General features: G+C 44.9%; 1 protein-coding gene across 6 annotated transcripts in view; it reads left to right on the plus strand.

Annotated features, from left to right (window-relative positions):
* Positions 1 to 1,511: 1,511 nt before the first annotated feature.
* The window catches only part of TFAP2B (transcription factor AP-2 beta), a 29,718-nt gene continuing 5,511 nt past the window's right edge, over positions 1,512 to 25,718 (plus strand). The window contains exons 1-7 of one of the 6 annotated variants that reach the window (XM_036024224.1): positions 1,512 to 2,109; positions 5,124 to 5,150; positions 6,471 to 6,929; positions 11,702 to 11,762; positions 19,502 to 19,721; positions 21,341 to 21,459; positions 23,622 to 23,763. In XM_036024224.1, coding sequence (XP_035880117.1) covers positions 2,029 to 2,109; positions 5,124 to 5,150; positions 6,471 to 6,929; positions 11,702 to 11,762; positions 19,502 to 19,721; positions 21,341 to 21,459; positions 23,622 to 23,763 — 1,109 coding nt within the window. In that variant the 5' untranslated portion in view covers positions 1,512 to 2,028. Of the gene's footprint in view, positions 2,110 to 3,940; positions 4,911 to 5,123; positions 5,151 to 6,470; positions 6,930 to 11,701; positions 11,763 to 19,501; positions 19,722 to 21,340; positions 21,460 to 23,621; positions 23,764 to 25,718 lie in introns of those variants that run through there. The other 5 variants (XM_036024226.1, XM_036024225.1, XM_036024227.1 and 2 more) reach the window with 5 other exon arrangements.

Raw genomic sequence — 25,718 nt, forward strand, 5'->3', positions numbered from 1 at the left:
GCAAAGTAATGATCTACGACTTATTTTAGTTCTGAAAAGTGTGGAAAGGGAACTGTTTCAAGTTCCGTCACACAATAAAATTAGGAAAAAATGTCTTTCTATGTCCAAACCAGCTCTGAGAGCAAAGAAGAAATTTTTGCTCATGCTCCTAGTGGAAAAATCTGTATAGTTCTTATATAATTTAAGGTGTTAATATTTAAAGTAGAGGGAGGAAGGAAGGAAGGAAGGAAGGAAGGAAGGATGGATGAGGGAAAGAAAGAAAGGAAGGAGAACAGGAAAGGCAAAGCATAAAAATTAAAACTGGAAATTAAGGTAGGATTTATGTCTAAAGTTCCTTTTGAAGCACCTTCTTTGTGTTCCTTTGATTTCACCTATCATTTAAAAATTAAGTTAAAAATCTGACGACTTGTTCATTCTGCATCTGAAGCGTCTGGTCAGCTTTTATCAAGTCAGTGTCCACCGCAGTTGTCCGGAGTCCTCTCCCCAAAGAGTGTCAGTCCCTGCGTGCGCAGCAGCGCTCAGCAATCCTGGGATTTACAGACAATCATCCTTTGCAGATTCACTCTTATCAGGTTTAATAACTTCCACCCCAAATTGCTCCGTCCCTCCTCATTCCCTCCTGTCATTTATTTTCTGCCCTAGAGGCAGAGATCTTCCACTGGACTTCCCTTCTGGCTGTGGAGATCCTTCAGTGCCCTGAAAGGGAATAGAAAAAAAGAAAGAGGGGGTGGGAAAAAGGGGAATGAGGTGAATATTCACCAAGTGATGAAATCCAAAAACATTGTGCCTTAAAGGGAGCCCATTTTTAAGGTTTGGTTAACTTTGTCCTTGTCGTTGTTTACGCTGTGTGTGCATGTGCATATATATGTGTGTGTATATATATTTGTGTGAGTGTGTGTGTATGTGTGTATATATATGTATACACACATAAATCACACTATGAAAAAATACACTCAAAACAAACAAATAAAACCCCACAAAACCCTAAATATTTTTCACTCTGCTTTTAAAGAACATTCTGCTCAAACCTTCCAAAGGTTTAGGTGACCATTTCTCGACTCTCCATAATTAAAACCACTTAAAAGTTAGTTATAGACAACAGATGTAAATATGAAACGTGCTCTGTCTCTGCAAAGAAGGCTCCAAACTCACTCGTTGTGCAGACCTGTGTGTGTGTGTGCCCATGTTCTCCCAACATCTGAAAAAAAAGGAGAAAAAGTCTTCATAAAATGGAGACTCCATCCAAGAAAAAACAGCATGTGGAATCTGTTGAAAATACATACCAACAACCCCTAAAATGACAAACAGTGCAGACTGGGGTGTCCGTACAGCATTTAAGTTACCCCATATGTTGGACAAATGGCCAGCAATATTAGAAATGAACTGGCTTTTTGTTCTATAGTGACAGAGGTGCAGTTGAAAAAAAAAAGTTGTGTAACCATCAACACAGAGAGATCACCCTTAAAACCCCTAAATCCAGCTTTCAAAATACCCTTCTGCTGAACACACAAGAACAGGAGTCTCTGCTTTAAAATCTCAATAATTGGTCTCCCTTTTAAAATCTAGATAGAAAATGGGAGACTGTTGGCCCCCTCATTTCTCATTGTGAATTTTAAAGACTCCAGTTAATGGCTACAATGATTCATCATTTTCAATAAAGAGGTTTTTAAATGTGTATATTTGTATCAATCACATGGAACAACCATCCCTCCTTTAAATGCATGTTCAGAGTCTGTAGACTGTGTGACCCAAGGGTGCTTATATAACTAAATGTGGGTCTCTGGGTGTAAATACGTGTTTATGATTTTTATAATATATATGTCTGTGGGTTGCATCTAACTCCTGTGTGTGTAATAATGTTTTTCTCTCTGCTGAGGCTTACTTCTGCAGCCTATTGTTTGAGACAACAGATATAAGTTGCGATGGGAGAGGAGCGTCGGATTTGGTGTGTATCCCCCATTTCCAATTATAGATGGATCATTACAGACAGCAGAGTCCTGAGAAGCCAGACATCTGCTCCTCACATGAATGCACTCACCTCCTAGAGACCAGGCTGCCATCATGCTCTGGAAGCTCGTGGAGAATGTCAAGTACGAAGATATCTATGAGGTGAGCCGACACCCCAGATGCATCTTAGAGTTTTGCAGATAGAGAATTTGAGCTTCTTGACACCCCAACTGATATATATTTTTAAGCTATTTACTCGCAGATTTCCGGTCGGTTTTCTCAGCTTTCTCTAACTTTTAGAAAAACTGGTTTGGGGAGACTTTACTATTCTGAAAAAGCACTTTGAGGTTGCAGTCTGACTACTCTAACTTAGAAGATTTCTCTTTTATTTCTTTAATTTTTCCTCTCTCTTCCTCGCACCCTCCCCCCCCATGGACTCCGGTGAGGAAGGTGGGCAGAGAAAAGAGAGAGTGCTGAAGGCAGAGGCTCTCCTCGTTTTGAGTGTGGGAGAAAATTAAGTTTTCAAGCCTCATTGGTAACAGACTCGGGCTTTTAATTTTTATTTTCAATAAAATTCCTGAAATCGATAACGAACGGATCCAAGTAGAGGACGGAAAATTAAAAAGAGGGTGGTAGATAGAGGGATGTCGGTAGAGCACAAGCCAAGGAGCAGCCACAATTTTTTTCTCTTTTCTTGGGTTTTGCTTCTCTGAGGGTCAGAGCGTCCAAACCACCCCGTGTTTGGGCACTTTTAGCGAAATGTGCTGCCCTTGTTCTGCGCACACGGTTCTCCAGGAGAAACTCTCCCTCCGCCGGAGAAATTGCCCGCAGCCCGAGGCGCCTAAAGCTGGAGGGACCGGGCCGCGCCCGCGAAGCCCGTCGGTCCGGGCAGCCGAGCGCCGGCACCGCGGGGCGGCTCCCAGGCCGGGCGGGTAGTGTTGCGGGGCGCGGGGCGAGGGGCGCGCGGCAGGATGGGGAGGAACGGCTGCCGGCGGCCCGCGGAGCCTCGCTCCGGAGCAGCATGGATTCGGAGGCCCCAAATTAGGTGCAAGGGGAAAGGGGTAAGCGACCACTCCGAGGAGACGTCGAGGGAGGGGGCAAAAAAAAAGCCTGGAGAAAGGCAAAGAGGAGTTAGGGAAGGGGAAGGTCGGAGCTGGAGAGCAGGCAATGGAGACTGCAAAGAGGGAGCGTTGGAGAAAAAGGGAGAAGGGGAAGCAAACCTCCCGGACGGCGGGCAAGGGCTGTGCTTGGTAGGACGAAACAGTCGCGGTGGGACGCACAGAGGCTCCCCTAACCAGTGGGGGAAACGCGACCCCTTCGCTCCGGGGTAACTCGCAAAAGCCCGGCCCCGAGCTGCCCTGCGGACACTGGGAACAGGCCGCGCACGGAAGCGGTCTCGAGCTCCGACCGACGCCGCGGGCCGGTTCCTGCGGGGATGGAGGGGTTCGCTCGCTGCGTCCACAGGCAGCATCAGCGCCCAGGGCCCCCCAGCTCTGCCCTGAATCCCAATTTTCCGGAGGGAGGGGGGAAGGGGAGAGACAGAGACAGAGAGACAGAGACAGAGAGAGATGGGTCTTTCTGCGACTGATGCTTGGAGTTTCCCTTTCTTTCTTTCCTCTTTGTGGTTATGTAGTGACTGTAACGCGGAGCCGCGCCTCCGGCTCGTGTTTGTTTCGGTTCGGCCTCCTTTTCTTTCTCTAACAGACGGGATGATGGCAAAGTCGAAGACACTAGAAATAGCGTTAAAAAAAAAAAAATGTGAGCGGCCGAAGTGGGCAAGACACTGGCGGGGATGATGCGACGGTGTAGACAGCTTGGGGCGCACATAGAGAGGTATCAGTGCGTCCTGAAAAGTAAGCAGGATGTAACTCGCTCGCTGATTATGAAAAGTAAACTGCCGAAGTGAGAAAGGAGGGAGAGAAGAAAGAAGGGAGGGTGAGAGGAAAAGGAAGGGGTGGAGTGGAAGAGGGGCAGTGAATAAAGGGGGAGGGAGAGGGGAGAGAGACACAGAGAGACAGAATGGTGCAGTTATTTCCAGCTGCCTCAATTTTCTGCTCAAAAATATAGGAAAACCAGCAGCCTGGTGGAAGGAGCCTATTTAAGTCGGGAGGAAGGTTGAACTTTAACAGAAACGGCAGTCAAGCCAGTTGAACGGGTTCCTGAAATATCCGAAAAGGTTTTCTGTTGCCCCTGGCTTTGCCTGGAAAGGATAAGTTTAGTGTACCTGAAGATTGATTGCATACATTTTAAATTGAGGTAAAAATCACAAACTGTGTGAGCATGAAAGAGGGGAAGGCTGTACAAGGGGCGAAAACCCTCAACCTCGCCTCTGTCCTTTCGTAAATAAGCATATTCGCTAACACTCAGCGAAGGTCTGCAAAAGCCACTGTAAACAACAACGGGTTGGGGGCCACGGGTTTACTTTCCTCTCCCCTGCAAAAAATGAGGCAACGCCTTTTTATTTTGTTCTTGTAATCTGCACACAAAGCACCTAGGGCGATCAATTCTTCCCATTAGGAAAGTCCCTCTCCGGGAACACGTTTTATACAAGCCCCCAGCGATGCTCTCCCTCACTGCCCTGTCCAAGGAAGCAGAGGCTGCTTTACGCGTGTCCCCAGCTCAGTTAATTGAAGTTCTGCCTCTTTCCTGCTAAACTTTTTCCCCAGTCTGCCTTTGCCAGCCCCCTCGTCTGATTACATCTAGTAATTCTCCACTGAATGAACGTCATTTACAATAGTAGGGGAGCTCTGCGCTCGCTGCTGCTTCACGCTCCATTTGTCCTCCATTCTCCCTTTAAAGTACTCGTGTAATATTAATAGTCATGAATATCAATTATTATGAGGCGGTGTAGGCAAGCGGAGGGAGGAAGGGGCGCCCGAGCAGTCTGAGCCCAGCTTCGGGTGGAAGAGGACTGCTTCTGGAGCCCCGGAGAGCGGCAGAAGAAAAAAAAGGCCAAAAAGACAGTAAGGGACCGATGAACAGCTCCGTCTGTGTGATAGGCAGCGCCAATCTTGTTCGGGGGTGGGGGGGATTTTTTTTTTTTTTTTTTTTGATGGCTTGTCCTGGAAACACCTCAAGCTCTGCTTCTGTGTCCAGCTCGTTTCTCTGCTGGACTCCTTGATTTTTTTTTTTAATCATTGTTTGATTTTGAGCAGTAACCAGGCTTTTTTTTCCAGATGTTAGTCCACACCTATTCATCCATGGTGAGTTTGGATTCACGTTGTACCAGAATTGCATGCTCCCTCCTCTCACTGTCTCTCTCTGTCTCTCTGTCTCTGTGTGCGTGCCTCACTCTCTCCGTCTCTGTCTTCCTCTGAGCGCCTTTGGCTTGGTAATTTAGCACCATAATTGGACGAGGCTGCAGCTGCTTTTCTCTGCATTGTGTGTTCTCCGTCTGAGCTCCTTGAGTCAGCTGGGGAGAGGGGAGGCCAAACAGAAAACTTTTTATTTGCTATTGCAGTTTGGAAATTCAGGTGTCTCTTTCTCCAAAAAGAACCATGAAGACTTTACCTTGTCATTTCCACAGAGAAGAGGGAGAAACTTAAACACCCCCCTCTCTCTCTCACACACACACACTCGGATCCCCCTCATTTTTTCACTCAGTTTACCACTCCAGACAGGACCAGCAGTAACTTGTCTGGGCTTTTTCACCCCCTTGCAACCTCGGGTCCTTCATTAACATACCCTGGAGAGTTAATCGCATTAGATATAGAAAAGCAACCTTAGAAATAACTCCTTAAAACCACAATTTGACTTAACGGGGGTTTAGGAGATGATTTCAAATGAGATCCATTTCAATCAAACACTATTTAAATTAATTCCTCCTGGGGAGGGAGGGGTGACTGGGAGCTCCTGGAATTACCGGCTTGTGCAGGGAGCTCCTGGGCAGCCCACTGGGTTTCTTTCTGGTGAGGGCAGAAGTTGACGTTGAACTGGGGGAGCAGCACAGCAGAGAGTGTGAAGTTTTCTGTGTTATACTTTGGAACGATGGCAGAGTTATAAAAAATTGTTTAAAACCCTCAGAAGAGCAAGTTCTATATGTGAGATTACTACATTTTTAATTAAGGAATTGAGAATGTCCCTCCATACAGTTATTTCCCCCTCACCCTTTTTGCTGGCTTTGCACTCTTAACTGAAGGCTCAGATGTCGGTTATGTGGGTGATTCTCCCCATTTCCCTCCCCAAAGCCTTGCGTTTGGAATTGCTAAAATCATTTGCCCTCTGAGTCAACTTGGCAGTATAAGTTTCAGATTCTCGCTTCCCCTGTCCCCGGGAAGAACGTACAGGAGCCAGGCTTCTCCATTTGTCGCTTGTGTTTTTTTTTTTCCTCTCTCTCTCTCTCTCCTCTCTCTCTCTCTCTCTCTCCCCTCTCTCTCCTCTCTCTCTCTCTCTCTCTCTCCTCTCTCTCTCTCTCTCTTCTCTCTCCTCTCTCTCTCTCTCTCTCTCTCTCTCTCCCCCTCCCTCTCTCTCTCTCTTTCGCGCTCTCTCTCTCTTTCTCTCTCGCTCCTTCTCTCCGCTCCCAGGACCGGCACGATGGCGTCCCGAGCCACAGCTCGAGGCTCTCCCAGCTGGGCTCGGTGTCCCAAGGACCTTACTCGAGCGCCCCGCCGCTGTCCCACACGCCGTCGTCAGACTTCCAGCCGCCCTACTTCCCGCCCCCCTACCAGCCGCTCCCTTACCACCAGAGCCAGGACCCCTACTCCCACGTCAACGACCCCTACTCCCTGAACCCACTGCACCAGCCCCAGCAGCATCCCTGGGGACAACGGCAGAGGCAAGAAGTGGGTTCCGAAGCCGGTTCTCTCCTGCCCCAGCCTCGGGCCGCCTTGCCCCAGCTCTCCGGCCTCGACCCCCGAAGGGACTACCACTCGGTCCGCCGGCCGGACGTGCTGCTGCATTCTGCGCACCACGGCCTGGACGCGGGCATGGGTGACAGCCTCTCGCTGCACGGTCTTGGGCATCCAGGAATGGAAGACGTACAGGTAACCACCACCACCAAACAAACAAACAAACAAACGAAAAGACAGTAAATAAATAGCGAATGCTCCGGGAGGGAGGGGCAGCGGGGGTGGGGCAGCTCTGTCTGCTCTGCAGGAGGTCGTTTCCATCTTTAGAACAGGACCCTCTAGACATGCATATACAACTGTTTATGTGAGTACGAACGCGGTGGCTCTATGCTGGCGATTTCTGGGGGTCCAGTTATGAAAGGTAGAGCCATTAGAAATGAAATCATGAAGGAGAAAATATATGTGTGTCGTTTGATAATTTAGAATCATCAGAATTAAGGGTAGATGTTTTTGCCTTGCCTTAGCTACTGGCTCCTTCCTATTCTCTTGCGCTTTGTGTGAGCAAGCTGGGCACCCTCCCCAATGCACCGCACTCCTCCCCCCAAACGCGTCCCAGAGTGGGCCTGGCCAGACGACTTGGACAGTGAAGGACCGCTGCCTAAGGGCTGGGGCTGCTGCATGGAGGCACAGGGTCCCCTGCAGGCTCCGGAGCTTCCTCCTGGATTTGCAAAGACTTTGTTAAGCATGACAGTGCACATTGGAATACACACATGTGCCACATTTGTCCAAGTCATGTATCACTCCGAATACCCACTTCTGCAGCTAACCCCATAAGCTGCAGAACCCCTTTCCAAGATAACTGAGTTCCAGAGTCATCACCTGATAAATGGAATATTTGTGGGGAGAGACCCACAAAGACATAATTCTGTTTGGGCGTCTATGGGGATAACTACCATTTGAGAGATTTTTTTCACCTTTTGGTCCATTAAATAACCATGGAACAATATTCTCCACACCCCTCTTCAGTACCCTCCCTGCATTAATACTCTCCTCTCCTCAATGCCGCCGTCCCAATTGAAAGGCATCACGTGTTTATTTCTTAAAACAAAAGGCTCAAAATGCTCCCCCTACCCACACACTATCCCATCTGCAACCTACACAATGGAGCCTGATTTGGTTGAGAATACTTGATTAAACTAAACAAAGAAACATCAAAGAAATGATTTCTAAAACCTGTCTGGGTGATTCTGAGCAGGTCTCCTTTTGCTCCTTAGTTTAAATAGTCTCCAGGAAAGATAAATATGGTTGGAAAGTATTTAATTGACACTTTGGTTTCATTGGCATAGTTGTATACATTATGCATCATTTTAGACATACATCTGAAGCAAAGGAAAACAAAAATGGAAAAGGGAGAAGGGTGCGCAAGTCCTTCTTCTCTACTTTGATGGAAAAATGTATTTTGAACAGTAAAATGTGGTGGTAGGATCCAATGCTGTCTATGCATAGCCTGTCATGGTTTATTGTTTTAAAAGAAATCCAGTTATTTATTATTTCCAAAAATGGCAGTATCACCCAATTTGTGGCTGAATTTACTTAAAGTAATAAGAATGATAGTTTTGTTGACTTAACCAAGCTTGGCTGTCCCTGTCTAAAGATATTGCTCCTTTCAGAATATTATATGGGAAAGGAAATATTTAATAGTTGTGGATTTTTCAATGCATTGGAGTAATGCGTGTCTCGGGGTAGTTTTTAAATTAACCTTCCTGAGCAAGGTTCAAAGTGCTAGATAATGAAAGTGGATCAGCCCATCACTATTGCTGTTGGCAGTGCTAACACTGGCTGTCACCCCCACCCTCTGGCCCAGGGGTGGGGGCGGGGGCTCAGGTGACCCAGCATAGGAATTCCCTCCAAAAAGGAAATGAATTTATTTGATTTTGGATCTTTAACTGCATAGTTGTGAAGAGTTTTGAGTGCTTGGCCAAATGGAAAGGGTGAGAGAAAAGCAGGGCCAGGTCTGTGCATTTGGGAGAACACCCCTGTGGAAGAGGTGTGCCATGCCGAGCTGAGGTGTTGCTGCCCTGAAACCCTGCGGCAGAGGTGGAGAGAGCTGAACAGAGAGTAGCTGCAGGCCCAGGCCACGAACGTTCTCCTCCCCACCACACTTCTGCCCCGTTCATTCCCTAGAAGCACCTCAGCCGGTCATCCAGTGAAGTAGGGAGGCCTCCAATGCAAAGGGTCAAGGGTAGACAACCTCTCACCTTTCCCAGACATGGATGATCTTGCTGAAGTGTGCTTGACTTAACACAGGGCAGGTGACAAAGGAAGACAGGGGAGAGAAGATATATGTAGGACCAGACCCCCGAATCCAGAGGTTCCACTTCGGACTTCAGGGTGTGGAGCTCTGGGGCCAAAGTTACACTCACTGGTGGCGGTTTCATCCTTCCCTGCAGCTACAGAATGGGTTGGCAGCTAGGGGCTTTTTAGAAGGAACCAGAGAGTGCTTGAGCCTAGACCTTAGTCACTTGTTCCATCTCAAGGGCCTAGTGTGAGTCCCAGACCTCCACCCCAGCCTCCACCGATCACACTGATCCCAAAGGTGCTGCCCAGCGGTGGGCCTCGCAGCCTTGAGTACTCACTTTGGGGCAGGGCTGTTGTATGACCCCAGACGCACACACACAAAACGCATGGCCACTGCGCCAACCATGAGAGAAAGGAGAGCTAATTAGCCAAATGCTACTAATATTTTTTAAGTGAAACTATAAAACCCTGTCAATTTCTATTTCAATTTACTCACAGGGGCTATTAAACTAGCAATCACTGTTTGTGTTCCTGGGTATGCTACATTTCAACCCATTGTGTGCGTGTGTGGTGTGTGTGTGTGTTGTGTGTGTGTGAGGGGGGTGGGGGAGGAACAGTGTTGAAAACTCAGGCAAACAGCATGAGAAAGGAAGAGGGCCTGAGATGACACCTAGTTTGGAGTTTGTTTAGCTACCAGGAGCATCTCTTTTCTTCTTCCGATCTTTGCTCTCTAACCTCTCATCACCTCTACCACCCATGAGTATAAACAACATAGGGATGTTAAGTCAAACCTCCCAACGCTCGCGCTCTCGCTCTCTCTCTCTCTCTCTCTCTCTCTCTCTCTCTCACACACACACACACACACACACACACACACACACACTCAAACATACCCTAGTATCTTAAAGCAACCCCCGGTATCACTTTTAACTAAAGAAGTCTAGTAATTACGAGTCTGAGTTGTTTTTCTGCGCTTCCGCATGCAGTCCTAATTAAATCTTTACGATCCTCCCCGTGACGATTAAGCGCCAGCATGCTGCGTGAATATCCTGTACAAAAACCCAGCAGGCGGCCGTAATTAGATAGAAAATCAGACAAGAGCCTTCTCATTAACTACCACAACTACCCCACGGTCGCTGATGAGGCGTATATACATATTTACGTACGGACGTGAGGGTGAGGTGTGGGGGCACAGTGATCCAGGCCTGTGAGATCGTGGGTCTGCCCTCCCACAGACACAGGCGAGTGTTTCTGTCCTGCGTGGACAATGTTGCCAGTGCAGACACGTGAGCATAGATAGTTGTGAATCTTGTGCGCGCGCGCGTGGCATGGTGGGGACTCCTGAGGTGTTTCAAACAAGTTACATAAAGTTATTTTTAAAAGGCTTTTCACTATTAAGATTTGCATGGCATGTCGCAACAATGGAAAATGGTCCTTACTGAGAATAATAATTTTCTTCACCTTTCTGAGAAAAGAAGATGACCATTAAAAACCAAGAGAAACAAATGAGCATGCACCCTCCGTGATTAGATCATCTCGTTTCTAATATGCTGCTTGTTTGGGGGAGACAGTCTCTCCCTTTTGAGGAGCACACACCTTGCCTGGGGGCACAGCATGACTAGATGGGAGGTGCTGAGAAAACACCACCTCGTTCTCAAGCCCTTTGCTTTTTACTTCTCTGTAGAGTGGGTGACAAATTGGTCCAACTTTAGATTTCTGGGGATCAAGGAAAGCAGCTGTACATTTTCAGAAAAGAAACTATCGTTTATTTTCATTGAGGGGGGAGGATAGGGAAGGGAACCCACTGCTTTGGTGGGGGCGGTATGCAAGCCAGACAGTAAGAGACTCATTCCAACAGTTACTTCCCTCAGAAGTGCTGCCAACACCCAGGGTGCAAACTTTCCTTGGGAGGGATGAAACTGGTGTAGAAGATGAATGCTCTTGCCATTACCTAGTTGCTGACTGGGAGCATCGGGGCCTCTGTATGTGTCTGTGTCTCTAGTTACTGCCTTCCAAACAGGTGTGCTTCTTGCTGGGAAGCAGCCGCAGCAGGGTTGGGAGGGGAAGCAGATTGTGCAGGCTCCTCCTAGGGGCTGTCTACAGCACAGAGTTCATAGCGCACAGGGATGTGTATGGACTCAGTGGGTGTGTGTCCTGGCGCCTTGCAAACGTTGTTTCCTATGTGCTGCTGTTTGCAGTTCATTCCGATGCTGCTCAGACTTTAATTAAAATCCCATAACGTAAACTATTATGTATTGGTAAAATGACTCTAGAGTTAAGATACACTGGGATAGAATAAACTGAAAATGCCCTTACTAATATGGGTGAAATATTTTCAGCTGTTGCCAAATTTTCATAATCCATAAAAGCAAATAATATAAAAGTTTATATGTCTATGTAATATCAGTTTAATATAATAACTCAACCAATATTACATCCCAGAAGTCTCTCACAGTTTCCTTTTTCCTCTTCTTCCATTGGAAGAATGTATAATTTGGGTGAATTTCATCTATGTGTCTATTTGGAGATAATAATGATAATAATAAAACCTCCCTTTGTGAATTAATATAAATGGAAATAACAGAAACTCCAGTTTGGAATGACATGATTTATGTGTGTGATTCTTTAATATCCAGTCAATTTGAATAGTGATGTTTTTATATTCGCAGTCAGTTGAAGATGCCAATAACAGCGGCATGAATCTATTGGACCAGTCTGTGATAAAAAAAGGTACGGATTATTCCCTCCCCAAAGTAAATGAAGTTCTCCTGTGCATTCATGTCCTTGTGATGAGTTTTCACTTTGGGGGGACTTTATTATTTTATAAGATACAAATGTTTGTTCATAATTACAGAACAGCGGCTGTCCAGGTGAAAGGGCATGTAGGGAAGAAGGAAGTGGGGAGGGAGGAGGGAAGAGCACAGGTAGAAAACCCGGGTGAGAGACACAGAAGGACAGAGACTGCTGCTGTGGTTTTTTTTTTCTGATGGCACATTTGGCAGCAATTCAACACACTACCTTAAGTAACTGAACTACCATCATGGATGGAACTAGCTGGGAAACACTGCTTTCAAAATGTACTGTAATTATTTCATTGATAACTGGGGTTGGCTGAACTAAACCTTATGTCATTGAGATAACTCCTTTTCTCCTTGTTTTTGTGCTTGATTTTTTGGTGGTAATTTTGTTCCCAGTACTCTGTGTTTCATGACTTGTTTCTTATTTTTTTAATTGTGCCAAATGTGTTGCTAAATATGCGCATCCTGAGAAGCTGAGACAGCCTATGCACATTTCTAAATCTTCCTACATATGCGTTCATGATTTAGTGTGACTGTGGAATCACCCCATACTGTTAAAGGGCATGTGATATTAACAAATGTTTGCAGTCTCTTGTACAGCTGTAAGCAAAATAATTAACTAATTAAACTAATTAAATGTAATTACAATAACTCATTTCGGGCGTATTGCAGCTGCTTAATTTTTCCCCCCTCTTCTCTGACAGTCACTGAGAGAATGCCTGGCGATTAGTGTGGCTGTCGAAAAGCCTGAATGTCACTCACATGCCACAAATTTAGGAGCTTGAATTTGTAAACAGAGCAATCTTTAATTATCACAAGAACTGGTGTTTGGAGATACAGTTTTAACTACGGTAACCCTTTCTTATCCATGCTGGAGAAGACCTGTCCTCATGTTTGGTCCCTAGCTTCAGTCATTTATGATTCATTGGAGCCGCATGGCTTTCACAAAAATAATGAAAAGATATTTTAGAAAATAATCTAGAGTCAAGCTGGTATAGTAGGAGGGTTGTGAAGTAAGGATTCCAGAAAGGGAGAGACATTCTAAATTTTCTTCTTTTACAAAGGCAGAGAAAGTAGCTCTGAGAGGTGGGAGGTGGGTGGTAGAAGCTGTACTTAAAATGGTACCATTTGGCTTTGGAATATAACATCTGAAGAATAGTAAGGTTTGGGGCAAAAGTATTTAAGCGTTGCTTCAAACATCTCTCCCTCTCTTCTTTAGATAGTATGGGTTCAGTCTTTAGTGACAGCTTTTGGGTTTGCTTGGGTGTCTCCGCGCTTAGATTCACAGCTGTGCTGATAGCTCACTTTCACCATATTCTCTGGGGTCTCCTCTTTTGGCTAATTGCTGGTTGATGAGGGAATGGTGGGGTAGGGCTGGGATGCAATACTCCATTGGCTATTTTTGTTTCTTCTTTTGTTTTAGTTCCCCTTCCATTTTCATGAAAAGCTAGAACTCCTTAGCTTAGGGGTCTGTATCCTAGAAGTAACATTTGGACTAGCAGTGGGCATGCCCAACCGATGACCAATCAGAAATGTTATTAATAGCCAGGCCCATAAAAATATTCAGAATTTAGCCTGCCTAACCAAAGGGAGCTGAAAATAATCCTGGATGTGTGATGCTTTCCTTTCAGGGCTTGTGTGTGTTTGTCAGCAGAATGTGACTATTTATGTATAAGGGTATGCTCAGGAATAAGAAAAGGGGAATATTGACTAAAGTTATTTAGTTTTGTTTTGAAATGTGTTACTTTGTATGGCCCCCAGACTTTTTTTTTAATGTGCAACTTACACATATAAGTGGCACTCCTGTCATTTTATTGATTTAAGGGGGATGGCATGAATATGAAGTGTGAGGTCAACTCTATTACTTAATATTTTAGGGATTTGCTTTATTACATGAGGAAAAGACCCTGATATCTTATTTTTATCTTTAGAGAGCCATGGGCTAAATAAGAACAAGTGGTTGTTTTATTTTTCTAAATCACTGTGAACCACTTAAAATAATGTTATGGGTTCATTAACTCCTTCTCTGCTCTCTGGTCTCCCAACTTTGCTCCTCCCTCCACGTTTATGAGGGATGTTTCCAAAAGTTTAATGTCATAAAAGAGAATGTAAGAGAGTTTTCTCAACAAAATATTCTACATTTCAACAACTGGCAGGGGACTCAGTTGCTTAATTTATTTTCCAATGGGCTTTTAAAGAGATTTTTAAAATTCTAACATGTTAATAAAAGTTCCCCACTGGCCCAGGTTTTGGTGTCTCTGTTTGTACTTATGAGGCCAGACAATTTAGAAATTTAGGCATAAAGGATCCATCTCTTTCTCTTTCTCTCTGTCTCTCTCTCTCTCTCTCTCTCTCTCTCTCTCTATTATGGAAGCACCCCCTTCTAAAATTTAACCAGTACAATTTTTCACCTGTGTGGATATCACACCATGGATTGTAGGGTAGGTCCCTTGTTATGTTTGCTATCTGGGCTTAGCTGACATTTCTGAAGTAATTTAGTTAAGAGGAAATGAGTTGTTCCCAGTAGAGAGAGCAAACGAGTAGAGTGAAGGTAGCCAGCGTGATAAATGGCTCTTTCATTTGAGGATCTCCAGAGCTCGTTTACGGCTAATTTTCTGTATTGGCCCCCTTTGAGCTATTAATGCAATCGGCAGGGACCGTGGCCCCTCTCCTCTTAGCTGCCCCATTAGAGATCCCATTAAGCTGCCAAATCTCAGAGTCTCAACTCCATGGCAGGACTGGGGGGAATAATGAAAGGTGCTTTTTAAACTCTCCTAATCTAAACCGGCAGAGGGTGGTTAATACGATTTGAAGGGGGCTGGTCAATGAGCAATCAATAAAGTAATAATGAGAAGGATTCGGTACATTAGCAGTCTAAAAATCCAACGAGACATTAAAAAATCATTCTTAACTCTCAGTTCCGTTAAGATTAGGAATCTGGGCCGTCTCAGGGAGGGGGCAGGCAGGATGGTGCCCAGCTAATACCATGACCACTGCCAACATCCTACAGTCTAACTTTTTAAAAAAGGCTCACTTAGGCTTTATGAAAAAGTTTTTAGTGCAATAAGAGGCCAATATGCAATTGGTTTGACACCTTAGGCAGAAACACACACACCCTGGGATTTCTTGGAAAGGCCAGAGTGTCTGGAGTCCAAGTTCAAATGCTGTGACTGTGGGGCATTTTCATTGGTCTTAGGGATATCCTGTTTGGTTAGACTCAGCTCAGCCTCCGCTGTCTCCCAGTTTTTTCCCTGTTAGTTCTGGCCCCGCCCCCCCCCCACACACACATTAATTGGTGTGGACTTTCTCTGGGGTGGGGGAGAATAAGAAAATTGTCAATTTCAATTACGGTGGATTCTTTTGGAATTCTTCCTTCTGACTTAAAAGGTAAAAAAGTACTGAGAATCTGTCAGCACCTCTGAGAGGATATGACTTTCCTCTCAGAGAAAGAGGTTTGGCTTTCCAGAGCTGACTTGGATCCACTAAGTATTCAAGTAGGAACTCTGAGGTACATTCCAGTCACCCAGGCAGTAATCAGAGTCCATAGAATTTCCAAGCTAGGAAGGTTATACACTCTTCTTTACCCCTCCCCCACTTCCCGCACTACCCCCAGTGTGGAAACCCAGACAGAGAGCAGAAAAATGACTTTCTCAAGGACCCACATGTCAAGTAAGTGATGGGACCAAACTCAGTTTCCAGCCTCTTAGACTTGACCCCTAAAGGTTGCCAACAGTGGATGTTTGTAGCTTTTTTATGTTCCAGCTTTCTTTGTGGGAATCCTTTTATTTTTCTTTCCAGGATTTCAGAATTTACATTTATACACTTGAGATTATTTATATATATATATATATATATATATATATATATATATATATATATATAATTTAACCCTCAGGTAGATGAGACACAATGCAAGTATAGGGAAAGGTGTGCTTTGCTGGTGAGAAGTAATTATTTCAAGCAATACTCAACCTCCTGGAAGATTCCTGGTATAGTTTATATACTTAAGTCCATATACTTTTCTGAAGGACTTAACCCTTGAATCTATTTCTCCTCTTTTCTCCCACCAGCAGATCAGATTCACAGAGGATATGTTTCCAGGCAGACACAAAGATCTCAAAGCTACAATTTCATACTTAAGTTTAAAGAATACAGATTAAGAGCTAGTCTATTAACACTTTGGCTCTATGTACTCCATTAACAAATTATATTTTATCTAAGCAGTTTTTCTTGTCTTCCTTAAATAAAACTCCAGTCACTGTAATGAAATATTTGATTAGTTTTTAAACCTTTTTCTTCTCTCCCCCCCAAAATGCAAGGGAAAATGGAGGAGGAGTGCAAGTATTGAGGGTGTTCCATCCAGAAGTTAGCTCTGCTACCCAACTGAGAACTGAAGAGGGTAAAAAAAAAAAAAACAGTTTTAATGTATGCACAGAAAATTGTAAACATGTAAAGAACTGAAAGCTTCACGCTGAGTTTTGCTATGCTCCATTTCCTTACCATTTCCTGCTGTCGCTTTAAACCTATCTTAGTCATCTCTGGGTTCCGTGAGCAGGAACAGTGTGCTCATAATTACTAACAAATCAACCAGGCCTTGTTGCTTTCTGGGTTTATTGATAAACTGGAGGAAAGCAGAAGGGGAAAGACCAAGAATAAAATATAGGGTTAATCAGCTGAGCTAAACAGATGTGAGAGTGGAGGGGAAGGTAGATGATAACAGTGCCACGATGGACTTAAAGGAAAGTTGGGACAGGAAATGTGTTGGGCTCTAGTCTAGGTGACCAGTGCTAAGGTCAGGGTGGAAAAGAGGATTATAACCTGAGGATGAGGAAATAGAGGATAGGAATATGATTGATGCTTAAATTAAAAAATGGAAACATCTGAAGCATGTCTGTTCAAATAGTTGTCTGGGGATGAAAAAAAAAAAAAACAGCCCCCCCCCCCCCCCCCAGACAGCAGTGTGTTGACAGAAGCGAACTGGATTGGTGATATTTAGGTGATGATGTATATGCAGAAAGGAAGGTACAGCCCACAGGAAGGAGCAATATACATTCCCCAAAGGAAATAGCTCTTGCCAGATAAATCAGAAAATTAGCAATAGTGAAATTAGAGGGCAGGTTATAAAGTGTCTCTAAAGGCCTGGCTTTTTGAAGAGATTTGGCATCTGGGACTTTGAGAAGCAGATAAAATTCCAATCCTCAGGAGGTATTCAGTTATCTGGGAACTAGGAACTAAATTTACTGCTTTTAGCTTAGTGGGGTTTTTTTCTGTTAAAATATTAGTATTTGAATGTAAAAATGTTGCTGAGTTCAAATATGAGATTTTTATATACTTTATTCCTATAGTTCATACCTTGTTGAAAATACAAAGGGCCATCTATATTTTGGAGAACAGTGTTCCAATGCTATCTAATGTCAGTTCCCATGACCATAAATTGTTTATAGTGCTCAAATATGAATCTGAAATATGGACATCAGAACTGCTGTGAGCAATGAGATAGATTAAAACAGATGTGGATGCTGTTAAAAAGAATTAAATTATAGATGTTCCCACCCCAAACACTGTCTATAAAGTGACTTTAACTCCATAGTTTGCTCAAATTTGATTAACACTCACACTTCAATTTTTCATTGGTCCACTCATATGAGAAGCAACGTCACTGATGCGAATATGATAAGGGGAGGGGGTAGGAAGGAAGCCCCTGTGTAACTTCACCACCACCACCATGTCGTGGGCAAGATCCACTCTGTTACCTAGTGTCATTCATCTGCCCTGGAACAAGATCTTGGTTTCCAAGGACAGAGCCAGAAATCTGAAAACATCTGCTAAGGAATAGCAAAAGGGAATGCTGCAGTTTGCATACCTACCATCCTAGAAAAGCCCTTTTCCACGTCTTTGTAAAATGCTCAGTACAGTTAATAATATCTGAAAGATTTGGGGCCTAACTGGCTTTTAGGAGTCTCTAAACAATCGTGGAGGTCTGGAATCTGTGGTAGAGAATAAGCTGTTACAAAAATATTGTGTTGGCTCGTTTGTTCTATACAAGGGAAATTATACAACTTGTTTGACATATAGAGTTCTAGGCTCCAGATGGCCAAAAGAGCATCTCTTTCCACAACCAGGATTACAGGGTGAGATGGAGTCTTTATTAAGAGTGGGGCCCTAGCTGGCATAGCTCAGTGGATTGAGTGTGGGCTGCGAACCAAAGTGTCACAGGTTCAATTCCCAGTCAGGGTACATGCCTAGGTTGCAGGCCATGACTCCCAGCAACCACACATTGATGTTTCTCTCTCTCTATCTCCTTCCCTTCCCTCTCTAAAAATAAATAAATAAAATATTTTTTTAAAAAAAGAAAAAAAGAGGGGGGATGGAAGCCTCCTTTTTCATGCCAGATGCATGTTTCACTAAATCCCCTGGACTGTTTCAATATCTGGAGGCTTCATAACCCAGTGGAAGAAGCTAAAGTGCAGGGCAAGTCAGGAGGGAAAGTTGACTGCCCAGTAGCTTGTAGAGCCTGCAGAAAGAAAGTGGGGTATAGCAGTGTAGAAGTCCAAGGGAGCGAGAGTCGCCAGGGCACTGGGAGATTGACCATTCACTGTTCCTCATTCCCGGTCTTCTGGTTCTCCTGAGCCCCGCCTCTTCCTGAGGTACAGATGACACTGAAACAATTAAACAGAAATACAGGCTGGAGAGACTGAGTGTGCCTGGGTAGCAGTGGCAACCAGCTGTCAGCTCTTATTAACTTCTGCATAAAACATACCTTGAGTGCGGTTTGTTATCAATTACTTGCCGAAATGAAACAACTGGGGCAAGGCAAGACTGCAGCTCATATGAATTAGAGTGATTGGTTGATTGATCAGGGCACCTGTTGTAAATCATAACTGCTCCAAACAATCACCAGCCGGTGCTTTGCTTTATGTTAATTTGTAAACAAAATTCATGTCACTGCAGAATTGCTTTCACTGGAGAGAAGCATTTGGGCTCATTTCTAAATGAATCTGTTGTTATGATGTAGGCAAGACTGAGATCCACTTTAGAGGAACGAGCAGCCCTTTTGGGGCCAGCCTTCCCTCCTAACGGTATTATTACTCTATTATTACTCGGCTGTTCTTGGGCACAGCATGCGATGGGCCTACCCTCCTGATCCGCTCCAGCGATGATCCTCTCCAACGGGAAAAGAGGGAGGGGCTCCCATAAAGATCCTTGGCATTACCATTTTCTATCATTCATAGTGATAATCACCTTCAGGTTTCACCACCATATGTGGTTACCCTCAGGCGACTGATGAGGAAACCAAGATTCAGAGAGGTTCGGTGAGATGTCTAAGGTCACACAGTCAGCATGTTATGGAATAGGATTTGCCTGGTTTCAGAGCACAATCCAAACTCTGGTTGCATGTTTTATTGATTTGTGTCTCGATCAGGGCGTGGGAAGCGACACTCAGATGTCTCCACACACATGGGGTAAATTTCCAGAAGAGTAACGGCTTTTCCATTTGCACACAGTGCTCTGAACGCACCGCAGCACCACTGGAACAAACACTTCCTCCTCCAGCGTCCCACTTAGCGCCGGTCCTGTGGCCTCGTCCCTGCTCACGCACCGACACATTCTGTCAGCCGGTCACCGGAGTCGAAACCGGTCACCTTTATGGCATTTTTTTTCTCTCTCTAGTTCCAGTTCCTCCCAAATCTGTGACTTCTCTGATGATGAATAAAGATGGCTTCCTGGGAGGCATGTCCGTCAACACCGGCGAGGTGTTTTGCTCAGTCCCTGGCCGTCTGTCTCTGCTCAGTTCAACTTCAAAGTACAAAGTAACGGTGGGGGAAGTTCAAAGACGGCTTTCGCCCCCTGAATGCCTCAATGCGTCTCTCCTCGGCGGCGTCCTCAGAAGGTAAAGCTCCCCCAAACTAGTTTTTACGGGGTGGTAGAAGAGGGCTGGCGCAGAAACCGCCTGGAAGCGGGACGCGGTTGCCTAGCAACTGGGCGGCCCCCGGCGCAGGGCGCACGGGGAGTCGCCGCTGCCGCGCGCTCCCGGCCCAGCGCGCAAACCCGGCCGCAGGCCCGCGCCGCGCACGTGCTCTCTGCCTCACCCTCCGGTGTGCAGCAGTGGGAACCTTCCCCTTTCCGGTGTCTGGGTCCAGCCTGCAGCTCTCTCCTATCCTTAGGACTCTTCCAGGGCAATCTCTCCTGAGTGACTGAGAAGCTACACACACTTATCTAGAACCGAAGTTTCACGGAGTAACCCTTTGCAGTGTACTCTGATTAATCTATTTTATTAAATTGTAGTTGGCGGCTAAGCTGGTCACAATCCACCAATGCACTGCACTCCACAGTCTGGAAAACACTGTTCCAGATTTGCGACCTCCTTTCTTCAGCAATACTGTCGCCAATAAAAACAATATCACTTTAGAAGTATTAATTGTTATTCCTTGGGACCATTAAGATGCTCCCCTATATTGGAGGAAGACAGTCCATAAACTACTTGTGGAAAATGGAGGAGGCGATGGCTTTTATCTTAGAATTTAAAGCTTCCCCAAAAGTCCCTGCCAACTCCTGAACTCTTTGTTAGTGCCCCTGATATGAAGGTGACATTGTATGAGATGGACTTTTCTAGGTAGCCTATTTCAGGTATTGAAAGTCCCTTTCTATCCTAAAAGTGGCTCTGGAAACGGTACAGAAAGAGAGGTCCCAGTCACTGGTTCTTTTCTTGTGTTTTTGCCCTACCTTAGCACCTTTGCCAAGGGAGAGCCTTGGGAGGAAGTAAGAGTGTGATCCACAGGCTTTTCTCACTTTGCTTCCTGTAGCTGTGCTCCACTTGGGTTCAGTTTTCAAGTGAGTCCTTTGAGCCCCCGAGTATGGAAGTTTCTTTCAATCACCCCCGGGCCTTGAGCGTGTGTACATAAAACTTGCTATGAGATTAAGTGAGATAATATAAAGTGCTTATCACATAACTAAACTCCCTAAAGTGTTAGTTTTACAGTTATGATTACCATCACCATTAGTTTCATGTTTCAGTCTTCCTTTCCCTTTTAACCCGACTCCCTTTTATAGCGACTCTTGACCTCTTCCTTGCAAAGCCCACCTGTTTCAGCTAGTGCCTTCTAGTCTCTGAACCACCCAGTTCTTTCCTCTTTTCTGCACGTTTGTGCTCGCCCAGTTACTGCTCACCTAACTGGCTCTGTGACAAGGAAAGAGCTGGTGTGTGTGCACGTGCAACTTCTACCTTCTCTAGACCCACAACCTACACAGTAATTATTCCCATCTGCTATCATTTTTCTCATGAGATAAAAAAAGAAAACACTCATTTTTTTAAATGCTCTGTATTGCAGAAATTAAGCAAACCTCAGCAAACTATCAGCAAATAACCAAAAGGAAGGGGGGGGGTGGAGGAAATGTGCTAACCTCAAGTTAAAACCTCTTCAAGCTCCACTGGGCTTTAGATTGCTAAGCCTAAACTTTGTTTCAGGAACACTCGGAGGTTAATCAGAATGTTAATTCTTGCAATTTCAGAGCCAAATCGAAAAATGGGGGGAGATCTTTGCGAGAAAGGCTAGAAAAAATCGGTTTGAATTTACCCGCGGGCAGGCGCAAAGCAGCAAATGTCACGTTACTCACCTCCCTGGTGGAAGGTAAGCAAGACGTGTGGCCATTTCACGAAGCAGCTGAGCTTAACTGTCAGCTGAAGACTGACATTTTACACATTTCATGATTAACTGGAAATCATTGCAATTGTTGTGCCCTTGTGAGTGGGTGTCAAGTGACTGTGTGAGGGAAGTTCAAAGGTCTTTTTACTTAGAGGAAGCCAGCAATTGTAGGGAGGCCAAAGGAGTGTGTGAAGGTCCCTTTGCTGTGAAGAGTACTCAGGTCCAGCATCCAAGCCAGTGCAGGGGTCACTTCTGTGGCCAGGTACAGGACAGAGTGTCTGAAATACCCTCTGAACTCTTGCAAGAGTAACTGTAAACAGCAATCTATTGTATACCACTTCTCCTCCCCACATTTTACCTCTGCATCAGTAGTGGAAAACACATTGTCTATTTATGAAACTGTTCATAATCCCTAATGGCTATTTTAAAACTCCTGTCACTACCAGAGCCCTATATCTTGCTGATTGATTAAGTGGGACTTATTGTTATTGAAATACAATTTAGTAAGGCCCATGATGCCTAGAAGATTGGGCGGGAGGTGAAGAAACATGGAGGGAGTCATGTATGATCTTCAGTGTAGATTCATCAGTTGTCAATTAAAGGGACATAATTATAACAAACAGTGTGATTTGCTCATCCTTTTGAGATTGGGGATGATATTTATAGTATCTAATAAAGAGGTCCTCCTGCACCGTCGAGACCAAGAGGATCTGCTTTTGAATTTGTGGGATGGGGAAAAGATAGGAAATACAGCCAGATAGCCTTAATGGAGGAAGTTGTAGAATTATCTCTAGAGTCTAACAGGTAGGTTTTTTCCTTCTGTTTTCGTGGGTGAGATATAATGACACTCCTCTGGGGACCTGGTTTTTGGAGGAAGAGATGTTAGAATATTTAAGCAGCAACTATGAAGTCTTCACATGTATAGGCACTGCATTTTGCCAGCTCTGAGGCAAAGTTGCCTGGCCCAAACTTCCTCTCCAGGGGCTACAGTCACTAAATAACCAGACCACACTTATTAGTAGTCGACTCTCAGCCTGGGGGTTTAACTTTTCACCCTTCAGGGAATTGGTAATATCACAATCCCCATTTTGAAAAGCAGTCAAGGTAATCTCAGCCCAAGACAAAGATTTGGATGGAGAAGGGAGGAGATTGGAATTCCAATATTTTGTTGCCAGTTTTCAGTTTTATGAATTATTCTAAGCACCATGTCTGAAGTCTTCTGTTGTTACTGTCATAATGATGATTTAAAGTGAGATATGGTCCTTAAAAATAATGTAGCTGTGGGATAATTCAACATATTTCTTTCTCATGTGTGGGAACTTCCCTGGAATCCCCGAGGCTGTGCTTTAAAGGGTAATAATGCCTTATATGAGAGAGGCTTCCACATAAGCTGAGGAATCTCTCAGATATCTAAGTTTTCTATCGCTGCCATGTCACCTTTGTACAGAGGAAAGTCCTTAAGTAGGAGGATGATGACAGAGAACTCTGAAAAGAAACCTGAAAACTAACTAGCTGGTAACAGGCAAGGAAAAATAAATATTTCACTGCTGGTTAAAAAGAGATTGGGGATGATATTTACTCACTCCATATACATTTTACACATAATCTTTAATATATGTAGACATCTATACATACAAATTTATGTTTGAATATATTAGTTATTAATAAGATATTTTCCTCCAATACAATTACAGGAAGATACAAAAGATAGGAAGACTTTTACATTTATTTAAAATGGTATAACAGATGCTACCAAGAAAGTGGTATCTGGCTTGAATATCTAGCCTGGTGTCTAGGTGCATTCCTAAGGTGGCTCCTGGATATATCCATCCAGTTACCCTTAAGACAAAGCATTGGGTGTGGGAGACCTGAAGCTACTCAGGAAATGTCAGACTAGGACTTGGCTGAAAGGATGATCAGGGAGAGTGTGGAAAGAGAAGCAGGAGCAAAGTTTCTTCTATCAACTTCAACTACAGCCTGAGAATCATTTTTATTTCAGGCATTTGTCACACCTTTGCTCCCCCCACCCCCAATAGTTGGTTTCTTCTGTAAATAATAATTGACCAGGGAGGCTCTCCTGCCCAGGGATGAGGGACTGAGTGCTGATTATTACCTCTGCTGCTTTTTATTTTATTTTATTTTTTCAGGAGAAGCTGTTCACTTAGCTCGGGATTTTGGATACATCTGCGAAACAGAGTTTCCTGCCAAAGCTGTTTCCGAGTATTTGAACCGGCAGCACACGGACCCCAGTGACCTGCACTCCCGAAAGAATATGCTGCTGGCCACCAAGTGAGTGTCGAAAATCCCAGACTTCTACCCTGCTGACTCACCTGGCTTGGGAGAAGGTGGAGGGCAGGGCAGTGCAGACGACCTCCTTTTTTGGGCAGAGAGAGGGATCAGCGGTAGAAGTAGCATTGGTTGGCATCCTGTCTATTGCTGGCTAGGAAGCCCTCCCTCTCAGCCCGCTGTCCCTCCCCTCAGCTCCCTCCATCCGGCCTCTGCCCCCCGCCAGTTGATTGTGGGCTGTGGGTTTGTCTCTGCCTCCTCTTTTCCAAGTTTCTGGAGGAGGATAGCTTTACGAACTGAATTCAGGCTTTTTAGATTTCTCATCTCCAACCCTGGGGATATCAGGCAGATCTTTTCCAGGTGGGTCTTATTCAAGTTATTCCATGGATATCTACATGCATATTTCTGCCTGGGTTTCACCTCTCTGTGTCACCGCCACACAGCCACGTGTGCTCGCTCGAGTGTCTTTATGTCACCCACGTGTGCCCATCCCTACCCGCAGCTCTAATTACTCTTTCCAACGTTGCAGTTTGGCATCTTCCACAGACATAAAATTTACTACAACTCCAGAGGGGAAAATAGTAAATCTCTGGCTAAATTTAGGTCTAGAGCTCATTTGAACTTTTACAGTGGGTTTTCTATTTATTTGATTTACTCCTGTCTTTGGCTTCCGTGTCATATTGTTGGTGTTTTATGGCCAGCGAAGGCCTGCAGTGGGCGGCGCTGCGTGCGCCCGCACGTTTCTCTTGCAGGCGCGGCCCAAACAGCGGCGCTCATTTATTTAGTGCTGGAGGACGCGGTTTGTTCCGTTGACAGCGTAATTTAAAGAAATATATGGAAGGCTGAAAAATCATTTGCTCAAATTTGTCCAGATGTTTTTGAGACGTGATTGGAATTTGATTGCCCCTTTCCGCAGGGTCAAAAAATATTAATGTCCCAGAACTTTAATTGCTTACAGACCCTGGTTTGGGCTTTGAAGATTTAAAATGTTTGACTCTAAGCATTTGTTCTCCCCAGTTCAGAATTTCCTTTTTGGCACTTCGGTAATGAGTACAAACTTAAGGAAAGACTTTAACCATCTCTTCCAACGATCAAAACCTGGCACCCATCCTGTTTTTACAAGGTTTTCCTCTGATGTAACACTTGAAATATAATAGATCTTTGTCAGTAAATTGCCTTCCTGCTCCCTACCCTGGTGTCTGGTGGTGGGGGACCAATTGGTGCCTTATAAAATGGTAAAGGTACTTTGGGGGGGGGGCGGGATAAAACCAAACTGTATAAATTAGATGACAGAATTCCACAAATGACATTTCCCTAAGGAATGCTTGTAACTTTCACCTTTGAAACCTTGTGGCTCTCTTAGGCCAGCACTCGTTAACCTGGGGTGAGTGTCAGAATCATCTGGGGAGCTTTTTCAAGATATTTATTTGTGAACCTAGACCCAAGCCTCCCGAATTGGAATCAGTAGCGGTGGAGGCCTGGATGTGTACATTTGAACCCCACAGGTGATTCTGAGGTACCTCTGATTTAAAGAAGCGCCCTCTTTAGGTCACAACTGTTACCAGTTTCTTCCTGGGTGTGAGGATGTATGTGTGCATTTTGAATGGAGACACCAGTGGAAAGAGGGTAGAGAGAGGATGCTTGTTCGTGTTCTTTACCCACCAGCCTTAAAACCAAAAATCGTTCAGCTGCTGCACCTGGGGGTGGGGGAGGAGGTATTCTCTAAATTAGCCATTCCTCTTCCTGGTGGTAATCTCCTGGGAAAGGATGCCTGAAGGTCACTCATATTGGCCTCCAGGTGCCTGCCCCTGTTACGTGTTGGCCAGGCCAGGTGTTGCCAGGTGTCACCAGGTGTCAGGTTATTCCAAGGGGGCCTGGGACTGGACTTCTGTAGTTTTTCTTTTCTCACCACCCACCACTGATGGAGGCAGGCTGAGGGGATGAGCCCGCCAGTTGGT

This window comes from Phyllostomus discolor, chromosome 4 (assembly GCF_004126475.2).
Source record: "Phyllostomus discolor isolate MPI-MPIP mPhyDis1 chromosome 4, mPhyDis1.pri.v3, whole genome shotgun sequence".
Classification (NCBI taxonomy): Eukaryota; Metazoa; Chordata; class Mammalia; order Chiroptera; family Phyllostomidae; genus Phyllostomus; species Phyllostomus discolor.